At 38.1% G+C, this 23,584-nt stretch overlaps 2 protein-coding genes across 6 annotated transcripts in view; both read left to right on the forward strand.

Annotated features, from left to right (window-relative positions):
* Positions 1 to 329: 329 nt before the first annotated feature.
* On the forward strand, positions 330 to 17,588 carry PTGR2 (prostaglandin reductase 2). 3 transcript variants are annotated; one of them, XM_061182716.1, is made up of 10 exons: positions 330 to 509; positions 4,957 to 5,041; positions 6,366 to 6,484; positions 8,534 to 8,725; positions 11,250 to 11,420; positions 12,220 to 12,429; positions 13,425 to 13,546; positions 14,718 to 14,805; positions 15,576 to 15,615; positions 16,447 to 17,588. In XM_061182716.1, exons 2-10 carry the CDS (start codon positions 5,005 to 5,007, stop codon positions 16,530 to 16,532), a joined length of 1,065 nt encoding a protein of 354 aa, XP_061038699.1. In that variant the 5' UTR covers positions 330 to 509; positions 4,957 to 5,004; the 3' UTR covers positions 16,533 to 17,588. The 3 variants fall into 3 exon arrangements, with proteins under 3 accessions (XP_061038699.1, XP_061038701.1, XP_061038700.1); XM_061182717.1 differs by lacking the exon at positions 330 to 509 and adding an exon at positions 5,478 to 5,567 and having other exon boundaries at positions 4,956 to 5,041; XM_061182718.1 differs by lacking the exons at positions 330 to 509; positions 6,366 to 6,484 and having other exon boundaries at positions 4,955 to 5,041.
* Positions 17,589 to 18,931: 1,343 nt separating this feature from the next.
* ZNF410 (zinc finger protein 410) overlaps positions 18,932 to 23,584 on the forward strand; it is a 39,391-nt gene continuing 34,738 nt past the window's right edge. For 2 of the 3 annotated variants that reach the window (XM_061181027.1, XM_061181028.1), the window contains exon 1: positions 18,934 to 19,091. The gene's annotated coding sequence lies outside the window, so the exon portion shown is untranslated. Of the gene's footprint in view, positions 19,092 to 23,584 lie in introns of all 3 variants that reach the window. The other variant, XM_061181029.1, reaches the window with a different exon arrangement.

The raw sequence follows: 23,584 nt of genomic DNA on the forward strand, positions 1-23,584 counted from the left end.
ACTTCCCCTAACCAGCTGAAAGGTAGATGGTCCAATCACAGCAGTCCTCCGAGCCTCAGTTTCCTCGTCTATAAAACGAAGGGTAGGCTTGTCGGGCCCCTAACTAACTGTAATTTTCCAACCTGAGGCTCAGGGAGAAATCCATAAAACAAAATTCCTTCAAAGTACTGCTAGAGGTGAACTCACTGGTCAAGGTTGAACGATTTGTTCTTTGGGTCCAGGTAGTACGGGAAGTCATAGGCCACCAATCCCGGTTAACTTATTAATACACTTTGCCCATACATGTGACTAGTCTTTATATCTCCGCACCTTCCCAACCTTCCACGGAAACGCTGTGACGCAGGCAGGTCTGTAGCCTAAACTTCAAAAGCCCGCCCCTGGGAGGGGAGGGGGTGAGGAGACGAGGTCTAGTCGTGCGCCTGCGTACTGAGGTCGGAGGACCGAGGTCGCGCGGCGACCCCTCGCAAGCTCTGCAAACCGCGCGAGATTTCCTCCCGAGTTCCTTGGCGGTGAGTGAAACGCGGGGCTCCGCCGGCCGGGCTTGTTAGGGCTGGGGAGCCCGAGGCTGGGTCGGGTCCTTCAGGTGAGGGAGGATCAAGGAACCAGGGTGACCTTCCGGCTTCCTCCTGGAGCTGCTGGCGACGCTAGCATTATTGCCTACGTCACTGGGATAGGGAATGCTCGAGAAGAAGCAGAAGCAGGGCTTTTTTTTTTTTTTTTTTTTTTAGAATTGGTGGTAAGCAACCTCAAGTTTGGACATAATTGTGTTTAAGGTGTCCTTGGGATGTTCATTTAACACATATTTAATGGGCACCTACCATGTGCCAGGCATAGGGGGTGAACATAAATCACTGAACTAAACAGGCACGAGTCCCTATCTTGGTGTTTACATTCTGGGAAGTCAGTCTGAAATTCTGGGTTGTAGACGCAGATTTTTAGTAATTTACGTATGAGTGGTTGGTAATAGGAGCCATAGAAGGTGAAGCCACTGAGAAATGGAAGAGCCATGCAGGAATCCCCACATACTAGGGGAAAGGAAGGAAAAAAACAGAAGTCTCAAAGGAAAGGAGAGCGACCGTCCAGAAAAAGTGGAGGAAATCCCAGAGATTTACACGTTTTGTAATAAGGCCGTGGGCAACAGTCATTTGTGGCAGAATAATTGAGCAAGATCAGGGTAGAGAAGTTTTGTTTTTTTTTTTAAGATGTTAGGAAGCTCATGTTATGGCAGTGGTGTGTGTTGTGTTTGCCTGTGGGTTCTAGTGTAGTCATTACCAGTTGTGCGACCATGGGCAAGTTATTCAACCTCTCTGTGCCTCGTTTTCCTCCTCTATAAAATGGGAACAGTGACAGTACCATCCTCAGAGTGTTGTTGGGTGGAGGAGTTAAAGGAGACAATGGCTATTAAATCTTTAGCCCAGTTCCTGGCACTTAGGAACATTCAGGAAACAGGCTGAGAGAAGGAACTTTCCCAAGATCCCGCGTGATTAGAAGCAGGACATGTACTCTGCTTTTCCTAGTTGGGTGCCCTACCCCTTATATTAGGCTGCAAGGTAGACATTCAGATAACACACTCTTTTTGACTGGCACTAGAATTTTTCAGTTGATCATTGATCTGGTATTATTTTGGAATATTGCTTACCACCAGTTAGGAACCTACGGGCAAATATGGTCTGCTTGATGTCAGTCAATAAGGACTTGAGTTTTTTTTTCCCTCCCATTTGGGATGAATAACACCACCACCACCACACCTCCTTTCAGATCTAGAGCTGGTGTATCATATTGTATATTTTAATTTTGTGCCTAAATTTCTTTATGTTTTAAATGTGTTGTTTGTTGTGCTATGGAGGGATATTGCACGATTATCCTACATTAGTTAATTGTAGTGTTTGATACTTGAAAACCTTCTAATTTGATACAGAGGGAGAAAACTTTAATAGTGTACTTTTCATGCTGATAAGCAGTATTTGGACAAATCTACAGTGTGCATAATTTCAAGTAATAAAGCATACATTGAAAGTAATTAGGGAAAAGGGTGGCAAATATGAAACTTCATTTTTGGAAAGACTCCTTTGAAAATTTAGCCATCTTGGTGCTGTTAATCACCACTTAAGGTCAGTTATCTTTGGATCCAGTATCAATTTGGAAAACTTTGCCTTTTAACCCTACGTAATTTACACCCATGGTGATTCAATAGGAGATTTTCTTTAAAAAAATACATTTAGCCCTACAAGACATTATGGACTTCTCGCTGTGATGAAATAGGATGCACACAGCACCACCTTTAAAGATTCTTACCTAAAAAGTCTGAACCTGCATCTAATCAAACCTCTAGATCTAACTACCTGTGAAGGATAAGAGGGGAGATAGAAGAATGAAGTAAATGACATTATGAGAAAAAAATAAATAAAAATAGGGACTTCCCTGGCGGTCCAGTGGTTGAGACTCCGTGCTTCCACTGCCGAGGCCACGGATTCCATCCCCTGGTCAGGGAACTAAGATCCTGTATGCTGCTCAGCCAAAAAAAAAAAAAAAGACACTATGAGGATGCAATCAAAGGTCATTCAACAGACAAAGGAATGAAGAAACATGTTTTTTCAACAATCAGTGACATGAAATAAAAAAGGGGAGACTCAAAAATACAGTATATGGACCTTGATTCTAACGAACCAACTGTAAAAAGACGGAATTTGAATGTGCACTAGGTATTAGATAATGTCAAGGAATTACCTGGACTATTAATTTTGTTATGTTAATGGCATAGTGTTTATGTTTAAAACAACCTGTTATTAGAGATGCATAACTGAGGGATTTTTGAATGAAATAGGATGATGTCTGGGATTTTGTTTTAATGGGAAGTTGGGGAACGCAGTCCTTAGCTGGCAACATTGTGTCCGAAAGGACAGAGTGGATATTGGGAGCAACCAGCCATTAAGGTCACAACCAGTGAGATTATAAATATATACATTATAAAAAGTAAGGAAGCAAATAGGATGAATATCCATGTTCTTCATTCTATTTTATGGAATGCCACTAACATCAGACATTTAGTTCTTAATTAGGAGCAGAATTCCTCTCCTCTAGAAAAGGGTACCTACAGAAGAGTTGAACATTATTATGTGGCTATATACGTGAAAACCGTGTTTGGAGGTGATTGCGGGGCAATAGTGGAAAGAGTGAGGACAAGTGAGATCTGGGATGAGGAGATTTATGTTTCAGTCCTGACTCCTCTGCTTAACTGCTATGTGATCTTGGGTACAAACGGTACCTCAATTTCTGTTGTAAAATAAGGATATTACCTATATACTTTGTTTTAAGAAATAAATAAATCTGTGTGAAAGTTCTCCATAAGTTATCTCCATATAAATACTATGTTAAGCAAGATTTGAAAAATACCCCATGATGATTATTTAACATTTTTCTGAGAAGTATACATAAATCTCAGGTCTATATAAGAAACTCAGGTACTATATGGGATATAGAGAAATATGAAGAAATTCAAGAGTCCTGCAAATTTAGAAACTAGATTAGGAGTAGAGTCATGGGTAAATGAAATTACCCAGTGATACAAGGCAAGCATTATTAAATATCAAATGGATCTACAGATGGTTGTCAAATGTCTAAGTGTGCTGCTGTATAAACTTAGAAATGATGCTAAGAGCTAAATATATTGCAACTGTTGATAAGCAACAAGGATATATTGTATAGCATGGGGAATTACAGTCACTATCTTGTAATAACTTTTAGTGGAGTATAAGCTGTAAAAATGTTGAATCACTATGCTGTACACCTGAAACTAATATAATAATGTAAATCAACTATAATTTAATAAAAAATATGTTGCAATTGTAAAAAAATTGTCATTGATATAATTGTTGTTCTTGGGCTTCTCAATGTTATTAGGTACTAAAGAGGATGAAATAAAATATCTAATGAGAGAAGACAACTAGTAAATAATTTTAAAAAGGATAATATTTGCTTAGTAACTTAAAAATCAAACAACTTAGACATATAGGATGGAAATTTTTATGTAGTAGTTAAGTGATTGGAATGTCAGACAGCTTGGGTTTGAATCTCAACTCTGCCACCTTAGGAAAGTGCTTAAACCCTTTAAGGCACATTTCCTCATCTATAAATTGGGGATAATAATAAAATATTTAATAGGGTTGTTAGATTAAATGAAATATATATAAAATATTATTAAATACTAAATGAATATATATGTGCATATATATATATATATATATATGTTTCATAGCACAACAGTCCTTGGTACAGAATAACACTAACGGTCTGTTCTCATTTTTAGGGATGGATAAAGTAAGCATGCCCAAGTCAGATAGTGCTAGCACTGGAACTTCATTTTGCTTCTTTCATTAGCTCAGATTGTAAACCCACAATAAATTGATCCTTTTTTACTCACTTGGCCATTCTATATTACGTAATTTCCTAGAAGGTGAGGATTTTAAAATGCTTTTGATGTATTACTTTTATAATCAGCAGAACTATTAAGAAATTTCCATTTTGATAAATAAATAAAAGAATTTTTGAAAATTTGGTTACATCTCAATTAAACGGCTAGTGTTTTATTTGCTACTAGACTAACCGGCTAACTCTGGAGGAATATATCATATTGTTTTCTTTTAATCAAGCTACAGTAGGAGCCTTAACCATGATGGCTTGAAGATGAATGTGCTTGAATTATGAGGCCAAAAACATTTTGTTCCACTCAATCTTAAGTGAATTTGTTCTTATTAGCCAAATACTCTAATTAGATTTAGTCTTTCTTCATATATTTGCTTTAGGAGGCAAACTCTAACAGGAGAGTACATCTTTTTTGGATCCTAAATATGATTTTTCCTCTCCTTGTTCAGAAACACAAATGTACTTTCTTTTTTAACTTTTAAATTGTTGAATATTTCATAACTTACTTGTGATTTAAAACTTTTCTGTTTATAGGAGTTATTTTATACAGAAGTCTTGTGAGACCACTGTGCAAACAAGGTGATGATTGTACAAAGAGTGGTATTGAATTCCCGACCTGGTATGTATTTGTCTGTGATGAATGAACAGCTGTGGTCTTTAATAATTATTAATGCAAATGGAGGAACAAAAAGTAATATGATGTAAATGTGGTAAATTAGGTAGGAAGATATTAACACTAGTAGAGATATTAGAAGAAACTCTTTAAACAATATAATATTAATTTTAAAATTTTATTTATTTATTCATTCATTCATTCATTCATTCTTGGCTGCGTTGGGTCTTCGTTGCTGTGCGCAGGCTTTCTCTAGTTGAGGTGAGCGGGGGCTACTCTTTGTTGCGGTGTGCGGGCTTCTCATTGCTGTGGCTTCTCTTGTTGCGGAGCACGGGCTCTAGGTGTGCGGGTTTCAGTAGTTGTGGTGCACGGGCTTAGTTGCTCCGTGGCATGTGGGATCTTCCCGGACCAGGGCTCTAACCTGTGTTTCCTGCATTGGCAGGCGGATTCTTGATCACTGCACCACCAGGGAAGTCCCAATATTCATTTTTTTAAATGATAACTTATCAAGGCCACTTGTTGAGGAAATAAGGTATTTTAAAATTATTATAATTTTTAGAAGGTTATATTACAAATATATGTGGCTTTTGTTTTTTCTTTATAATGTGTATCGTTGATTCTTAAGATGTGCTTTTCTGTTTTATGTGAAAAGCACTGACCTATGTCATCCTAGGTCATCTAACCTGACATCTAACCTGTCATAGAAGCGTAGGTATGGAAGTAACCTGAGAGGTTTGGGCCCATGCTGCCTTGGTTTTGGTGCTTACCTAGCATGTGGCCTGGGAAAGACACTTACCTTTTCTCAGTTTTAGTAAAGTGAGCAATTAGATTGAAATGTCTACATTCTGTTTTCACCTTATAAATTTAATGATTCAATGAATATGAAGTTTTAATTATATTCATTTAAGTCTCTCTTTTCATCTTAAAATGAGGAAGGATAGTTTACCTGTTTACTTTGGCTAATGTGGTGTTTCTGCTACCTTGTGAATTTTAATTTTCATAGTTAAAAAAAAAAGCTGGCTGTGCTTTTTCACTTTTTGAAATCCTTCTATAATTTTATAACAGATGAGGTGATTTACCTGTAATCACCTTAAAAAAGAAATTTTTACATTGACAGCAATATGCCAAAGGAAATTCTTGGAGAAAACCAAGAGCAAGTGAAACTATTTGAAGAATTTATGCTGAGTTACAGAAAAAGTACAAAACAATATGGATTTATTCATGTGTGTATTCCAGGAGTGCTCTAAATCTTGGAGTGACCTTTTAAAAATAATAAATAATTCTATGGGAAAGTGACTTTTTGATTTTATATTTTTGCCTAATATTCTAGGAAAAAATGGTAATCCAGTGGCGGAAAATTTCCGAGTAGAAGAAGTAAACTTACCAGATAGTATCAATGAAGGACAAGTACAAGTCAGAACTCTTTACCTTTCTGTGGATCCTTACATGGTAAGAATCGGGATTTTGTGACTTAGTGAAAATAATTTTATTTTCATATTTTTTCACGTTGCATCTGAATTTCATTGTGCAAGCCTCATGATTAATAAATATTTGAGGGACTTCCCTGGTGGCGCAGTGGTTAAGAATTCGCCTGCCAGTGCAGGGGACATGGGTTTGAGCCCTGGTCCGGGAAGATCCCACATGCTGCGGAGCAACTAAGCCCGTGGACCACAACTACTGAGCCTGCCCTCTAGGGCCCGCGAGCCACAACTGAGCCCGCATGCCGCAACTACTGGAGCCTGCGCGCCTAGAGCCCGTGCTCCACAACAAGAGAAGCCACCGCAATGAGAAGCCTGTGCACCGCAACGAAGAGTAGCCCCCGCTCGCTACAACTAGAGAAAGCCCGCGTGCAGCAACGAAGACCCAACGCAGCCAAAAATACATAAATGAATAAATAAATTTATTAAAAAAAAATCACTCTGAACCCTCAGACTAGTCCTTTCTGTTATATTTTCTCAAAACAGTACCTTGACCTTCAGCCTAAATTAATAATTATTTGTGTTGTTATTAGATATTTATTTTCCCTAATAAAAGCTTACTATGACAAAGATCTTATTTATCACTGTATCTCCAGTGACAAGTGTAAGTGCTTATTAAGTATTAAAGGAAGGAAGGAAGAAAATTACTTTGGTTGCTTTCACTTGACACTGTTCTAAAAAAAAAAAAAGGACATAAGCATCTTTAAAGGGGAAAAATGAAATCTGATAAACATTAAATTATTGAAATTTTATATCATTCCAAATTCACAAGTAATTTTAATCACTATGTATGTACTGTACTTTACATGGTTATATTTAATATGTATATACTATTTTGATTTCATATTTGTGATTTTATATTCATACCTTCATATGAAAAACTAGTCCAGATATTATTATTTTGGTGGTTGTATAACATTTTCTTGTGTTGACATCATTCGCTTACCTATGGGGAATTACTCGTTCCCACTTTTTCTATTAGCCTTAAGAATCAGGTTCTTGGTGTGGCCAGTATCCAGTGGCTGCTGCCCTTGCTTTTCAAGAATATATGGGAGGGGCACACAAGCAGAAGTGTAGTGTATTCCCATAGAAGCTTCTGCCTCAATTCCCTATGTGGTCTTTTCCCCTGGTGAACTGAACCAGACCATGGGGGGCCCCTTGATCAAGCAGCCTTCCATCTATTCCATCTCCTGGACCACACTGTAGGCTTGTACATCTTGGCCTTCATGAGAGAGGCAAGAGTGAGCCACAGAGAGGAAGAAAGCCTAGATTACCTCCCAGAGAAATCTTTAGCCCTAGTCCTATGGAAAGGTGTAGTGCTATTGTGACATTATGTCTTTGAGGAATAAAGAACATCCAGCTGAGGTTAGGGGGAGTGTTGTAGTGCTTGGTCTGAAGTTGTGATGAATAACTGTATAAAAATTGTTTCATTTCTCTTTTGGGTTATTTCCATTGAGGAAGCAGTATTGCTTGGCTGAAGAAATGAGCAGTATTATGGTCTATATGTTACTAGTTTGTTTTCTATAAAAAAATAGACAGTTTTATAATGTTATCAGCAACAGTAAGTGTACCTAATTTGCTACAATCCATTGAAACCATTGACACAGTATCTTGTATTATTTTTGCTAGCATAATGTATATAATATTACATAAATTTCTTAAGTAAGAATTTTAACAGCTTTATTGAACTATAATCCACATATACAGTTTACACATTTAACGTGTACAATTCAGTGGTTTTTAGTCTATTCACAAAGTTGTGGAACTATCACCACAATCTAATTTTAGAACATACTTAAATTCCTTTTTAATTTCACTTCTTTACTTGTTAGAGAGGTGATACTTTTTTTTCAGGATAAAAAATAACTGAAAGGAGGAGAGAAATTAAGGTAAGTTTTGTTTGGCTAACACTGTACTTAACATTACTTATTACATACTTTCTTTTAGTCACTGGGTAAATTAGTAAACTGTATCAGTATTATCAGAGAGAATTATCCTAATCTATGTTTTCTTTTCTTAGCGTTGTAGAATGAATGAAGACACTGGCAGTGACTATATATCACCTTGGCAGCTGTCTCAGGTGGTTGATGGTGGAGGTATTGGGATTATAGAAGAAAGCAAACACACAAATTTTACTAAAGGCGATTTTGTGACTTCTTTCTATTGGCCCTGGCAAACCAAGGTTATTCTAGATGGAAATATCCTTGAAAAGGTGATGTATAATATAAAGTATCTGATTTTTTCCCCCCTGTAATTCCTTCTTTATGCATTTGGTGCTCAGTTCTGTTTGTTATCAGGGAAAAAATAAAAGCACATGTTTTCTTTTTAGATAGCTGTCAGAATATGGAAAGCCTTTTATTCCTCTTCCACTGTTGGTTGTAACTATGTATGACAGTTCTTAGATTGCCAATGAATGATGTTGTTTTCCATATTTAATTTCTCAAATTTTACATAAATGTTTTATACTAAGAACTAGAAGGCCCCTTATAGTTGTATGCTTTAAAGTTTCCTAAGAAATTACCACTTGACTTAAGAAATTCATTTGGTTTGTGTTTGAAATTCCATCTTGTGTCAGAAATCTTGAGTTCGGTTTCTACTGTTAGGCTGAGCCATGTGGAATTACCAATTTTTTTTTTTTTTTTTTAAGTATTTGTTTATTTATTTATTTATGGCTGTGTTGGGTCTTCGTTTCTGTGCGAGGGCTTTCTCTAGTTGCGGCAAGCGGGGGCCACTCTTCATCGCGGTGCGCGGGCCTCTCACTATCACGGCCTCTCTTGTTGCGGAGCACAGGCTCCAGATGCGCAGGCTCAGTAATTGTGGCTCACAGGCCCAGCTGCTCCGCAGCACGTGGGATCTTCCCAGACCAGGGCTCGAACCCGTGTCCCCTGCATTGGCAGGCAGATTCTCAACCACTGCGCCACCAGGGAAGCCCTATTTGTCTGTTTTGACCTACAAAAACTGGCAGCCTCATGTAATTCAGCCTAATATTTGTCATCAAGGAAGTTACCTTATATCTCTGAACCTCAGTTTCCTCATGTGCAAAATGAAAACAATGACTACCTCACAAGTGAATGTGAAAATTAAATTAAATTTAGCTATGATAAATGTGATAAAGGCTTTGTAAAAAGCTTTATAAAATTTTAGTATTTTTTATGATTACAAATTATTATAATCAGTTAAAGATGGCTGTTAAGATAAAATGAGATGCGGGAGACATTACACAATCATTTGCCAACTTAATGGTACTAGTAAAATATATTTAACTAGAAATTTCATAGCAGGAAGTGAAAGAGAAACATTCAGCACTTTCTACTTTTCCCTGTCATTGTGCTATAGTGGGAAATTGAGCAACTGGAGAAAGCTTAAAAATGTTTGGGGAGTAGGTATTAGAAATGAGGAAGAGGAATTCAGAAGGGATAGAAAAATGATCTTTGCTAAAAGCAAACTTATCTCACAATGTTTTTATACTGGCTTTATAATAAATGACTATTAACTACAGGATACATTTCTGTGTAGTGTACGGTAGACCTTTCTGTATATTATAGACTTTAATATCTCCATTACCTTTATTCACACACCAGACTTAACTGATAGCCATTTAAAACTGCTGATTACAAACTGCCATTTTCTTTCTTTGTGGCAGAGCAAGGTGGCGAATCTTGATTACATTTGGTGGTTTATTGAGTTTTTACCAAAATTATTCAATTCCTTAAAAACTATTATAAAACCTTTATGGTAGGGAGTCTTTCTATATAATTTTTTTTCAATTCTCCCTAATGTTACAGATAAGAAAACAGGCACAGAAAATGTGAGAGAAGTATAATTAACTATTGATTGGGCCTGGTAAACATATAAACATAAAATGCTAAAAAGCTGACAGAGACCTCATTTAATTCTGTAATTAAACTAGAAGAAATTGTATCACACCTTCCTTACATTTCCATGGACCATTTTAAGCATCAGTAATGAGAACTGTTAGAGTTTGAGCTCATTTTTATATAGATAAATGTTTACTCTGGAATTGCTCAGAGATTTTTAAACCTTCCAGTTTTGCCTAGTGTTTTCCTGTTAAGTGTTTCCTCTCTTTTGAAATATTTGGGACATTGACAAGAAAGAACGTTTGGTATCTCTTATGTGGCAATTCTTTTTTAAAGGTTTTGTAGGTTTTTTTTACTATAAAGAGAAGTAATATTCTTTTTTTTTTTTTTTACTTTGTACAAGTAAATTATAGAATTTTAACAAGACTGAAGAATGGTTTACTGTTCTTGAAACTATGTTGGGTTGTTTATTAGTCCACTTGAACTGCCATTACAAAATACCATAGACTGAAATTTATTTTCTCACAGTTCTGGAGTCTAGAAGTCTGAGGTCAAGGTGCTGGAACATTTGGTTTCCGGTGAAGCCTCTCTTCCTGGCTTAAAGATGGCTGCCTTCTCACTGTGTCCTCACACAGCATCCAGGCTTTCCTCTGTGCGCCTGCATAGAAAGAGATCTCTGGTGCCTCTTCCTCTTTTAAGGACAGAAGTCCTATCAGATTAGGGCCCCACCTTTATGACCTCATTTAACCTTATCTCCTTAAAGGCCCTATCTCCAAATATACTCACACTAAGAGTTAGGTCTTCAATATATGAATTTGGGGGGGACACAATACAGTACTTTACAGGTTGTCTCTACCCTGTTGACTTAAAACGGAAATTCCTAGTATTATTTTTAAAAGGTATGTATATGTTTTTTAGGTAGACCCACAGCTTGTGGATGGACACCTTTCATACTTTCTTGGAGCTATAGGGATGCCTGGTTTGACTTCCTTGATTGGGATACAGGAAAAAGGTCATATAACTGCTGGATCTAATCAGACAATGGTTGTTAGTGGGGCTGCTGGTGCTTGTGGATCCTTAGCTGGGCAGGTAAACTTTTGGAGAATAATCTGATTTTCTAAAAAACTAGTCATAACAATCTCTGGATATGTGTATATAATTTAAAATATAAAATTGAACAAATTTATAATATGAGTATTTTACACATTTTTGGTAGAAATGATGTTATTGCATGCTTAGACTCTCTTCTTAACAATATGAAAAATGTTATAGATTTTTGTATTTTGTTCTCTTTTAACCAAAAATGACATGGTAAATGCTAGAGCATTGCTCTAATCAATATGAAGAAGAAAATCACAGAGTACCTGTCTGGAATTACATGAATTAAAAAACAAATTTATATTTTAAAAAAATCATCTTCAAATAAGAAAGCACTTATTGGGTTCTAGAAGTATAGTAAGTATTATGATAGAAATTTATAAAGTACATTGTTTTATGAATAATAGCCTTTATAGTGTGAAACCGTTGAAACAAAACATTTTATCTTAATAGTGATTTTAGTTGCTCACAGGCCTGAAAAATATTGAATTGCAAGATAGAGATGTTTTGAGTCTGACTATTCCTTTTATGACATCATCTTTAAATTGCGAGATTTTAACATTCAAACTAACTCTAATTTTATTCAATCTTAATTTTTTAAAGAATGCCATTCTATCTGTTCTCAGTTCTTTTGGTTTCAAATTACTTTTAGCTAAAAGCCTTATAATCTAGCCTCAGTTGTGACGAACACTTTCATATATGTACTTGTATTAACTTTCATACTTTCACATTTTTACATTTAAATTGTGACAGTAGAAAGTTGTTTAATTTTCAAAAATTTCCCCCCTAGATTGGCCATTTGATGGGCTGTTCCAGAGTTGTGGGAATTTGTGGAACACCTGAGAAGTGCCTCCTTTTGACCTCAGAACTGGGCTTTGATGCTGCAATTAATTATAAAGAGGGGAGTGTGGCAGAACAACTCCGTGAATTATGCCCCTCTGGAGTGGATGTTTACTTTGACAATGTTGGCGGTGACATCAGCGATACAGTGATAAGTCAGGTTGTTTTCTGATTTGTTTGTTATAAATTTGAATACTACAGTTTATTTGATGTGATATCTTTTTACCTGATACTGAGAGAGAAAAAAAAACTTTATAAAATTGTAGGGTTTATGGTGAAAAACATGATGGTCAGTATTGTAAGTAAGTGATACAGAAGAGCTTGCTGAAGCTACTTCCATTTGTTTGTAGATTTGCACTGTGAGCATCAATTTCAGTTCTTTGCTAGCAATGTTATATTTTCACCTGTAATTTATTTTTGTGAAAAAATACAGTTGTATTATTCAAATGAAATTCTGACCTTTAACTCACTTCTAACCATCAACCAACTTACATCAACCAACTTACAGCCATGACTTTGGGTAAGGAAAGGATTTTCACAGATTGCAGGTATTTACATATTTTAATTGACAGTGTTACAATTTATCAACATTAGCTGTTAACACTGCATTGTCCTTTACTATATGTAAAATTGTTTTCAATTGAGGTTAAATTATTTAAATTCTAAGAAATACTCTACCAATAATAACAAAAGTAGCATCAATGATGACAATGAGAACTAATGCAATTCTTTTGCTGATTACCAAACTCTTATTTACCGCTGTGTTCCTTTGGAGTAGACTTATTTTCTAGCTAATTAAAGCTCTCTAATACATATAATGGGTAAGTCTTCAAAACAAAATCAATTAATTGGCATTATAATTATATAATACTATAATGCCAATTATAATTGGCATTATAGTATTAAATACTATAGGGAATTCCCTGGAGGTGGTCCAGTTGTTAGGACTGCGTGCTTTCACTGCCCAGGGTGCAGGTTCAATCCCTGGTCAGGGAACTAAGATACCACAAACCGAGTGGTGCGGCCATTTGGAAAAAAAAAAAAAAAAGGATTAAATATTACAGTCAAGGAGGCTTTCATTGAGGCAGCCATAAAATTAGTAAACATAGGGAAGGTGTATATCTTAGGTTATAATCATCAATTTTCTCTGAACAGATGAATCAGGACAGCCACATCATCCTATGTGGTCAAATTTCTCAGTACAACAAAGATGTGCCTTATCCTCCTCCACTACCCTCTGCTGTAGAAGCAATCCGGAAGGAAAGAAACATCACAAGGTGTGTTCTATGCTTTCCCCTTATTACCAGATTCAAGGGGTTTAAAGATCATGGATGTATACAAAATATGTTGTTCTTCATATATAATTTTTCTTATTAAATAAAACTTGAAAATGTACATTTTAAGGTGGTCATTTAGGTTTTGGTTAATTAGGTCCCTGGCAGAAAACTTTTTGAAAAATGCATCTGTTCAATCAATCTTTTGCAAATCTTTTTTGCGAGTGTTAGAAATTCAACTCATATTGGCTTAAGTGTGAAGGAAATTTATTGGCTCATGTATCTAAGAAGTTCAATATTAGTACTGGCCTAGATTTGGCTGGATAAAAGGTTTGCATAGTGGTGTCATGACTCAAGTTTTTTTTTTTTTTAATTCTTACTTTTGGCTGTGTTGTATCTTCGTTGCTGCACGCGGGCCTTCTCTAGTTGAGGCGAGTGGGGGCTACTCTTCGTTGCGGTGCATGGGCCTCTCATTGCGGTGGCTTCTCTTGTTACGGAGCATGGGCTCTAGGCGCACAGGCTTCAGTAGTTGTGGCTCGCGGGCTAGAGCACAGGTTCAGTAGTTGTGGCGCACGGGCTCAGTTGCTCCGCGGCACGTGGGATCCTCCCGGACCAGGGCTCGAACCCGTGTCCCCCGCATTGGCAGGTGGAGTCTTAACCACTGTGCCACCAGGGAGGTCCCATGACTCAGTTTTTCTTCACCCCTGGGGTGTGCTTTCTTCTGGATTGTCTTGGCTCCCTCGCAGGCTCTCCTCTTGCAGCAGCAGGAGGATGACTGTTATCTTTACTCTTACATTTTACCAGATTAGCAATCCAAGCAAAAAAGAGAACAGCTCTTTTCTTGCAGTTTTATTACATCTCCAAGCTGATACTTAATGGCTCAGACTGGCCTGGCTTTCTTTCGTCACATGAGGGTGGGGAAAGGATGTCACCCACAAAGTAAAATCACAATGTTACTACCAAATGGGATTGTAGATGCTGGGCAGACAATACAATAGAAGTCCATTATACTTAACGCTTGTAACTACACCTAAAGCTATATCTGACCAGACTCTGTGTGATTAAGTCCTAATGTTTGAAAGATTACAAATTTTAGAGTTCTGGAATGATTTGATTTGGGCTTTCTCACTCCCTCCCTAGTCTCTGATCATTATCCTTTTCTTCCCCACTACAGAGAAAGATTTCTGGTGTTAAATTTTAAGGACAAATTTGAGTCTGGCATTCTCCAGCTGAGTCAGTGGTTTAAAGAAGGAAAGCTAAAGGTAGAACTTGCTTCTGTTCTTTATCAGTATTATTCTTCCTGCTACTTGATATACTTTTGTATTATTTGAATTTAATATTAGTTTCATAATAAATATTTCTACAAAAGAAAAGTATACTGAATATTATAAATAAACTTTACCTCCTGAGTGAGGATAACTCTCCTGATTGAGAAACCCTCTCATTATTCCCTTTATCTAAAATTTTATTAATGTTTACTTTTCTTAGACTATATTACAAGATCAATAGGTTTTTGTTTTTTCCAAATTGTAATATTCATTAACAAATATTTATGGAACGCTACTATGTGTTAGAAGCTGTGCTTTCTCGAAAATCTTATAAGCACCTCCTAGTACCTCTCCACCACCATACATGTTTCCTGCCCTCCCTGGACATTCTGATAGATCTCTTGGCTGTGGCTGAAAATCAGGAATTATCGATCTGGGGTCCAGAGATCCTGACCTAGGATGTTCTTGAAACGTGAAAATGATAGGCAAAGTTGTATGTGTGTGTGCTTATATACTTTGTATTTTGAAAAGAAGGTGTATAGCATGTGATATTACAAACTGAAGATTAGACAATGGGAAAATAGGATTGTACTTAAAAAAATGAATTGATAGGAAACTTTTCTGGACTACCTACACAAAATGAAGAATATCTCTTTTTAGACAGAAAATGCTAAATAGTATTGCTGCCTTTTGCAAAACTGAAAACTGTTAAATAGAAACACTGAAGTCTAAAGAATATAAAATATACCTATTTTGATTTACAGATTAAAGAGACTATGATAAATGGATTGGAAAACATGGGAGGTAAGATGAATGTAGATTTATTTATTATACACATGAGTTCAGCACAAATACTCTCTTTTTTCTTTTAATTCTACTTCTCTGTTGTTTTTTTCTTTTTAAATCATTTCTTTCCTGTAAAGTCTTAATTAAACTTCATGAAGTTCAACTTAGTGGTATTTAAGAGCCATTGTTTTCTCATTTCAAATTGTAAAGTAAGTGTTTCTTTGGTTTTGTAAATAACTTATGAAAAAAAAATGTAAGAATTGTGAAAGTCATTTAGCCTCTAGGTAACTTTTTCAGATTGAATGGTTCTAAGCCGTCATAAGATTACATGAAGCAAATTTTCAATATTTGGGGGTTGTTTTTTTTTTACTAACATACACAGATTTCAACACTCTCTTTTGTTTCAAATAAAGAGGATTAAATAAAACTGATAATTTTTCCTTTTTGAGAAAAAAATTTCATATATTTGGAGATGTATATTTCACTTAGTAAAACTTTATGACTAGATTTCTAATATTTTTAAGTTATTTAAAAATTGTTATTGCTGACATTTATCCTCATATTTATTTGCCTCTAGTCTTCAGACTCTGTAACAGTGAACATGGATGTAGACACCAATTAATAATTTCTAGTTTGGGTAAAAACACATTTTTAAGATGTTAATTGGGTTAGTTTGTCCTGTAACTTTGCCAGTGTTTTACTTGAGGTTTCTTTTCATGACAGTTTCCTTCTGTACTTAAAATCATTGAAGAAATTATTCAAATTAATTGTATGTGTCTGACCTACTGATAAACATGTATGATGGTGACATTTATGTTTTCAGATAACCTAGTTTTTTTTTCTTTCCAGCTGCATTCCAGTCCATGATGACAGGAGGTAACATCGGAAAGCAGATAGTTTGCATTTCAGAAGAAACCTCTTTGTTATCTCTATAAACATCTTCATTAATGAAATACACGGATTGCTTTCCATTTTGCACAAAGATTTCAAGATACATTTAAAAAAACCCTTAAGAGTACAGATAGCTTTTGATTTAAATGTGATCATAGGTGATATTTTCTTAGCTGCATAACATAATTCTTTCCTATATCTTCAATATCATATATGTATTCTTCATCCAATATGATTATTTACAGTAATAGATTAAAGTCAACATGACCTATTTTTCCTTCTTTTGCTGAAACGAATATTACATGAAATTTATATCAGATATTCTGAAACCACTGGAGATTTGATGTAACTGTTTAATAGATCATACAAAATATTTTTTAAATTAATAACTTTTATTAACTTCATAAGTTGTATTTAAAATAGAATACTTGAGAAGGCACTTAGTAAATATTGAACTGGACATGCTTTATGTAATTCTTGAACTGAAGCTTGGTGAAGAATAAATTGGGATGGTCTTTCCATATTATACATGGAAGAGGGACTTAATTGCAGGGTCTGTGTGTGTGTAGGGGTTTGGGGGAATTCAGAGCTTGTGGAACAGTTTTTGGGGTAGGAGAGCAGAGGCTTTGTGTTGGGAGTAGTATGAGAAGTTAAATAACTGAGGTTGGTTCGGTTGATGGAGGGACTAGATTTACTACAGAAGATATGTGTTTTGCCAAGTAGTTCACAGTATAGCCTAAAAACTCAAATATATATTGATAAAAGCCTATGTTTATTTTAGGTTAGCAGGCACATACTGTCAAATAGTTACAAAGATTTCGAGGGCAAATAGATATAGACGTCAATTCAAGTTTTAAGTGATGAAAAAGATTTAAACAACACATACAGCTTCAGAAAATGACAGAACTGACTGAGCAAAGTAACAAATGGTCATAAACATGGCTGTTCAAGACCTATTAATGTACCTCTAAATAAGAGCATTTGTTTTATTAATTGTAATAAACCCTTTAATACAGTAAAATTGAGGATATTTTCTGAGTGTTGTGCTGGCATATGGTCAGCTGTTTACAAATTGCAATATACTTTTGTGTAGATTCGAACTGTGTTAGTAATCAGTCACTCCAGTTGACCTCAGTGGCCTTCATTTCTTTCTTGTTTTATATACTTTTCCAGAGAGAGCTTCATCTCTTGTCTGTGTGTTGATAACTCCCAAATCTGTATCTTATTTCTGACCTCTTGAGCTAGGTAGGGACCTTTACCTCCAAGTAAATATCCCATAGGCACCTGGAATAGATAAACTCGGCTTATCTAAAGAGGAATTATCTTTCTCTGAAACATGTTGCTTCTTTGTTTTCAAATCACCATCGTTTGTGTACTGAACTACTTCCCTGGTTTCTTCAACCTTGTCTCTGTCCTTGAAAATGCCCTTCTTAGAAAACACCTTTAGGGCTTCCCTGGTGGTGCAGTGGTTAAGAATCCGCCTGCCAATGTAGGGGACACGGGTTCGAGCCCTGGTCCAGGAAGATCCCACATGCCGCGGAGCAACTAAGCCCGTGCGCCACAACTACTGAGCCTGCACTCTAGAGCCCTCGAGCCACAGCTACTGAGCCCACGTGCCACAACTACTGAAGCCCGCAGGCCTAGAGTCCGTGCTCTGCAACAAGAGAAGCCACCGCAATGAGAAGCCCGCGCACCGCAACTAAGAGGAGCCCCCGCTTGCCGCAACTAGAGAAAGCCCACGCGCAGCAACGAAGACCCAATGCAGCCAAAATAAATAAATAAAATAAATCTATTAAAAAAAAAAAAAAACCTTTAATTCCCACTGCCACTATCTTAGCTCAGTCCCTCCGTCATCCTTTGGCACGCAGCAAGTATTCAAAAATTAGTAATTTCACAAAGTCAGTCAAACACATAAAGCTCTAACAAGTTGCGGCATCTGGCCTGAAACTCAAGTGTTCTAGCCCCGGTGTGGACATCGGAGAGCTCTTTACATCCTACTGTACTGACGGAACCCAGACTGTAGGGACTTCACCTTCCAAAAAAAAGTTCTACACCGGAGTCTCAATTCTTACCCAACCTGGTATGCAATGCATAACTAGATTCTGCAAGTTCCCTTCTCGGGCAGTGAAGCTTCGAGGTCTTCTTCACTAAGAACTTTGATAAATGTTTAAGTAGTGATCTTTTCTTTCTCGCTTGCCTCCATTGCAACATTTACTGATCTCAGCTGACAGGAGATAACTACCCCATCCGCTGCAGCAGGGAAGCAGTGACGTCACGCCTAGAATTGACTGACCCCGTTTTTCGGGCTTCGCAGACCATGGAGCTACAAAGGCCGAGAGGGAATGAGTGGGAGGCAGGAGACCGCAGTGCCTTCCCTCTCCGAGTCAAGCCTGCCTGGCCCGCGCAGGCCAGCGGCCCCCGGGGCGGAACCTCCTGCGGGACTGCAGCAGCCCGGCTCGGAGGCGAGCGAGTGGGTGTGTGTGTGGGGGGCGGCCAAGCTTCCTGTCCCGCGCTCGAGCTGCTTCCGGCGGGAGCCGGAAGACGCTCTGTGTGGACAGAATTCGGAACCGACTGACGGACGGACGGCTGCTCGGGACGGAAAGGTGAGCTCCGGGGTGGGCCTGACCGACCCGCTCGGCTAGGTGGTCCCCGAGAGGGAGGGAGCCAGTGCTGGCTCCTCGGGGCTCGGGCCGAGTTTGCCCCCGGAGAGGACAGGGAAACCGCCCCGGGGCACCCCACCCGGATCTGGAGCGGCCGGTCTGAAGCCCTACGGCTTCGGCTCTTCTCCTCGCGGGCTTTTGGGGCAGATGTTTCGGCTCCTTCGCTTGGTTTCGGGGCCAGGGGCATGGGGACAAGACCAACCTGGAGAAAGCTAGAGTCAGCGAGTCCCCGCGGCGGGGGCTCTCGGACTGCACCCTCCGCGAGGCCTGCCTGCGGACCTTGGGGCCCTTCACTAGGCTGTTGTAATGGGGGAACGAGGATGCCAAGGCGACTCTGACCTGGACATTTCAGCCCAGATCTACCCTCTTCTTTCATACGTCCACTTACTTTCTCGGTCTAGAAGAAGGAAGGCTGCCGACTCGGAGGGTCTGGGCCACTGGTTTCTCCTTCGCGTGTCATTTCAAGGCGAGGGTGTGGGCTGTGAGAGTCTACAGCCTTTATGCATTTCGCAGGTTGAAGTTTCTTCAGAAAAAAGAATTCAGTTAGTTTATTAAAGTTTATCTCACTTGCTCATGAGGCTCTGAAATGCATTTAGGAACCATTTGGCAGTTAAATATTATTAACTTGGAACTTAAGAATTTGTATTTCTTCCTCACTTTGGCACAAGGACCAACGCAGCGTATTTGCAAAGAGAATAAAAGAAACATTTAAAAATAAAACCAGGGGCATTTTGTTATTGTTAGGGAGTGAGAAATTCCACTTTGTGTTATCTTCGTGTGAGACAAGGTCAACTAAACTCGCAGTCAAAAGATTTAGGTTCTAGTTTTTTAAGTTTTACATCTAAGTAGAGGTCTAATTTTTGGCAAGTTAATCTCTAGCTTTGGACTTTTTTTTCCGTCTGTAAATGAAGGGGGTTACCTATTCATTCAGCAAATATTTCCTGAATGCTTAGTTTGTGCAAAGCATCAGTGGGGAAAGGAGAAGGATGAATAAATTCATTGAACCTTAACCAGTGAGAAAAATATGCAGGTAGACAACTAACTCCCAAGGCAGGCTGAAATAATTGCTAAAGAGAGGTTAAACTGTGTTGTGAGAACAGCAAGGGAAGGACAGATTTGTTCTGACTGGAGGGAAAGGGGTCTTCATGGAGGATGGCGTATGAGTTGGATTTTAAAGACTGGAAAGGATTTCAAAAGATCACAGCTGGATTGGAGGGTTTTCTTACTGGAGGGTCTTATTACTGAAGAACTATCACAAGGGAAAGGGACCTTGAGCACTAAAATAGGTTGGAGTGTTCATTTAGTAGCCAATCCAGTGTGTACTGGAGAAAAGGGTTCATTGAGGTATATAGTGGATGCTGCAGTTGGAACAGTATTTGAGGACATATTGTTGAATATTTAAAATGCCATGCTTAGGGATTTGACTGTTAATTCTGAAGCACTGAACTTTGGGTATGGGAAGTGACGTAAGCATTTTTGTGTTTTGGAAAGATAGCTCGAGTGGCTGCATAAAAGATGGAATGGAAAGGGGAATTTTAAGGGTAAGGTGGCCAATTAGAAGCCTATTTTCATGGTGTAGTTGAAAGATAATGAAAAACCTAAACAGGGCATTATGGTAGGAGTAAATTTGGAGGAATCAGAACCACTGGGATTATTTAAATATGGAGGATGAGAGAGATTGTTCAAGACCTAGAATTTGTAGCTGAGTGGGAGAACAATTGGGCAATAACTGAAATGGATAATACAGGAAGAAGAACAGGTTTGGTGGGGAAGGTGACAGTCTGGATTTTGGACATTGTTAAAATTGAGGTAGATATCCACATGGGGATACCTAGCAAGCAGTTAGAAATGAAAGTTTGGAGTACAGAGAGAGGTCAGAAATAGAGACAAAAATTTGGGTATCATTCACGGAGTCATTCATTCGTTATACAAATATTTGTTCAGTGCCTACTAGCTGCTTACAGGAAGTTTGTATAAAAGCCCTTTAAACTCATAGTAAAGACAATCTCAGAGCTTCACAGTATCAGAAATGACTCTTGGAGACCTGAATTCCTTATGAATTACCTACAATACTTTGCCAGGCACTAGGTGATGGGTTCTGGGTTCTGGGAGTTATAGTAGTGAACAAGGCAGGCTAGTTCTTGCCCTTGTTTATGGAGCTTACAATTTAGGGGGTAGCCAGACAAAAAGTGAATACTCTATCAAAACAAAAGAATTAGAAATTCTGGTAAGTGCTGTAATGGAGACAGCAGAGATAGAAAATAAAAGTGGGGGTATGAGGAACCTTCTTTGGATAAGGTTATCAGGCAGAGCCTTTTTGCATGAGTTGATAGTTAAATAGAGCCCTGAAGAATGAAAAAGAGCTAACCAATGGAAGAGAAAGCATTCCTAAGTAGAGGAAATGATGTGTGCAAATCCCTAACATAGGAAAGAGCTTAATGTGTTCAAGGAACTAAGGGAGAGTCATCTGGCTGGAGCTTGGTGAGCAAGTAATAGAGCACAACTCTGGAATGTTTTTGGAGAGGCAGGAATGGATCACATAGGTCCTTATAGGCCAGGATAAGGAGTTTGGATTTTTTCTAGATGCATTGGGAAGCCACGTGAAAAAAAATGCGAAAATTCACATTTTAAGATGGTATTAAGTGATGTGAAGAGAACAGAATGGAAGGAGGCAAAGTATAGAAGTAGGGAGACCAGTTAGGAGACAGTAACAGTACTTTAAGTCAAGGTTGATGGTGGCCTGGAGCAGAGTAGTAGTAGTAGAGATAGAAGTACGTGGATTTGCGATCTCTTTTGGAGATAGAATCAGGTCCAGACTTGCAGCTGGACTGGATACTGGGAACAAAGGAAAGAAAGTAATAAAAGTGACTTCTAAATGGGGTGAATGGTGATCCCCCCTTGAGCGGAGGGTTGTGGTCAGAGGGGCGGGCAGGGGAGGATGGGAAATAGGCTTGGGAGAGAATTCATTTTGAACATGTTAAATTTGAGATATCAAAACGTGAGGTAGAGATGTCAAATAAGCAATCCTATGTACAAGCTTGCAGCTCAGAGGAGATATCTGGGCTATAGATAAAAATTTTGGAGACCGTATCATTTAAAGCCATGAGTTCACACTAGGAAGAGAGTCTAGCAAGAGAAGAGGGCCTGGCCTGCAAACTGTCCTGAAGAACATTAATATTTAGAGGATGAGTGGAGGAGGAATATAGGAGTTATCGAAGGAAACTGGAGGAATGGCCAATGAGGTAGGATTAAAATAAGGAAGAAGTATCTTAGAAGCAAAAGAGAGTAAGTAAAGTGTTTGAGGAAGGAGGCAGTGCTTCTAAGGGAAAGTATCAGTTATGACTCTGGTTGCAAATGACCAATTTACTTGAGGAGAAGAGGAATTTATGACAAGGATGTGGGCAGCTGACAGGATCAAAGGAAATGCTGAAGGCCTTGGCTTTGAAAAGGACAGGAATCTGAGCAGCCCCAGGGGGAGGCTGCTAATTGCAGTACTGGAGTGAATGGGCTGTTACAGCAGTTTTCACCTTAGTTACTTCTTTTAGAATTCACATTCTGAGGAAAAGTATCTGATTTGTTCATCATGGGTTGAGTGTCCAACAGTTGGTCAGGATAGAAAAGAACACCTTAATCTATAATTGCACTAAGAATATATCCAGTGGGGGAGGGATAGATCCCCAAACAAAATGTGCATCCTGTCACCCAAACGGGGGAATGAATGTGGAACAGTCAAAAATAATAGCTGTCCCTTGCAAAGGTCAAGTAAGATGAGGGCAGCAAAGTATCCATTAAATTTGGCAGCATGAAGATCATTGGCTTAAATTTGTCTCTGAAGGATTGCAGAGAAATGGAGTGGTGACTGGAATAAAAATCAGGGCTGTAGGAATGGAGCACCCCAGAAGATCCTGGGAAGAGAAGAGGGAAGGCCCAGGATGAATGCTACGGTTTCTGAGATTCATTCTGGCTTCACAGTTCTATATTCCAAATGTCTTTTATCAGTACCCGTTACAACTTTATCATTAGAATTTAATTAACTCTCATGCTATATCATATACTAGATATATTATTAAAAAGTTACTTGGTTTTTCTATTCCTTTCACTACCATTTTATGCCAGAACTTAAACTGCTCTTTTTTAAATTTTAATTTTTGGTCTTTGGAATTCACTAACATTAGTAGAATTTTGTTTTCATTTTTTAAGTATTACTGAGTTTTGTTCCTGTCTGTATCTGTGGTCAGCCACAGGTAGAAGTTGGGGGAGCTGAGAAGCAGATTGGCCCATGGTAAGAGAGACTAGTCCTCTTGGTTGAAATTATGTGCTTTATTTTAACCTTTGTGAATAGTGACCAATTGGGGGAGCACAGTGTTTCTCAGTTTCTTCCCTCTTTTTTCTCAAGCCTCCCTCAGTCTTCCCCTTCTTTCCAAAACTGGGTCAAG

This window comes from Eubalaena glacialis, chromosome 2, assembly GCF_028564815.1.
Source record: "Eubalaena glacialis isolate mEubGla1 chromosome 2, mEubGla1.1.hap2.+ XY, whole genome shotgun sequence".
NCBI classification, from domain to species: domain Eukaryota; kingdom Metazoa; phylum Chordata; class Mammalia; order Artiodactyla; family Balaenidae; genus Eubalaena; species Eubalaena glacialis.

Coding starts and splice junctions, on each gene's coding strand:
- PTGR2 (XM_061182716.1), top strand. CDS start 5,005: ATGATTGTACAAAGAGTGGTATTGAATTCCCGACCTG. Junction 6,485..8,533: donor TTTCTGTGGATCCTTACATG/GTAAGAATCGGG, acceptor TTCTTTTCTTAG/CGTTGTAGAATGAATGAAGA. Junction 15,616..16,446: donor TGGATTGGAAAACATGGGAG/GTAAGATGAATG, acceptor TTTTCTTTCCAG/CTGCATTCCAGTCCATGATG.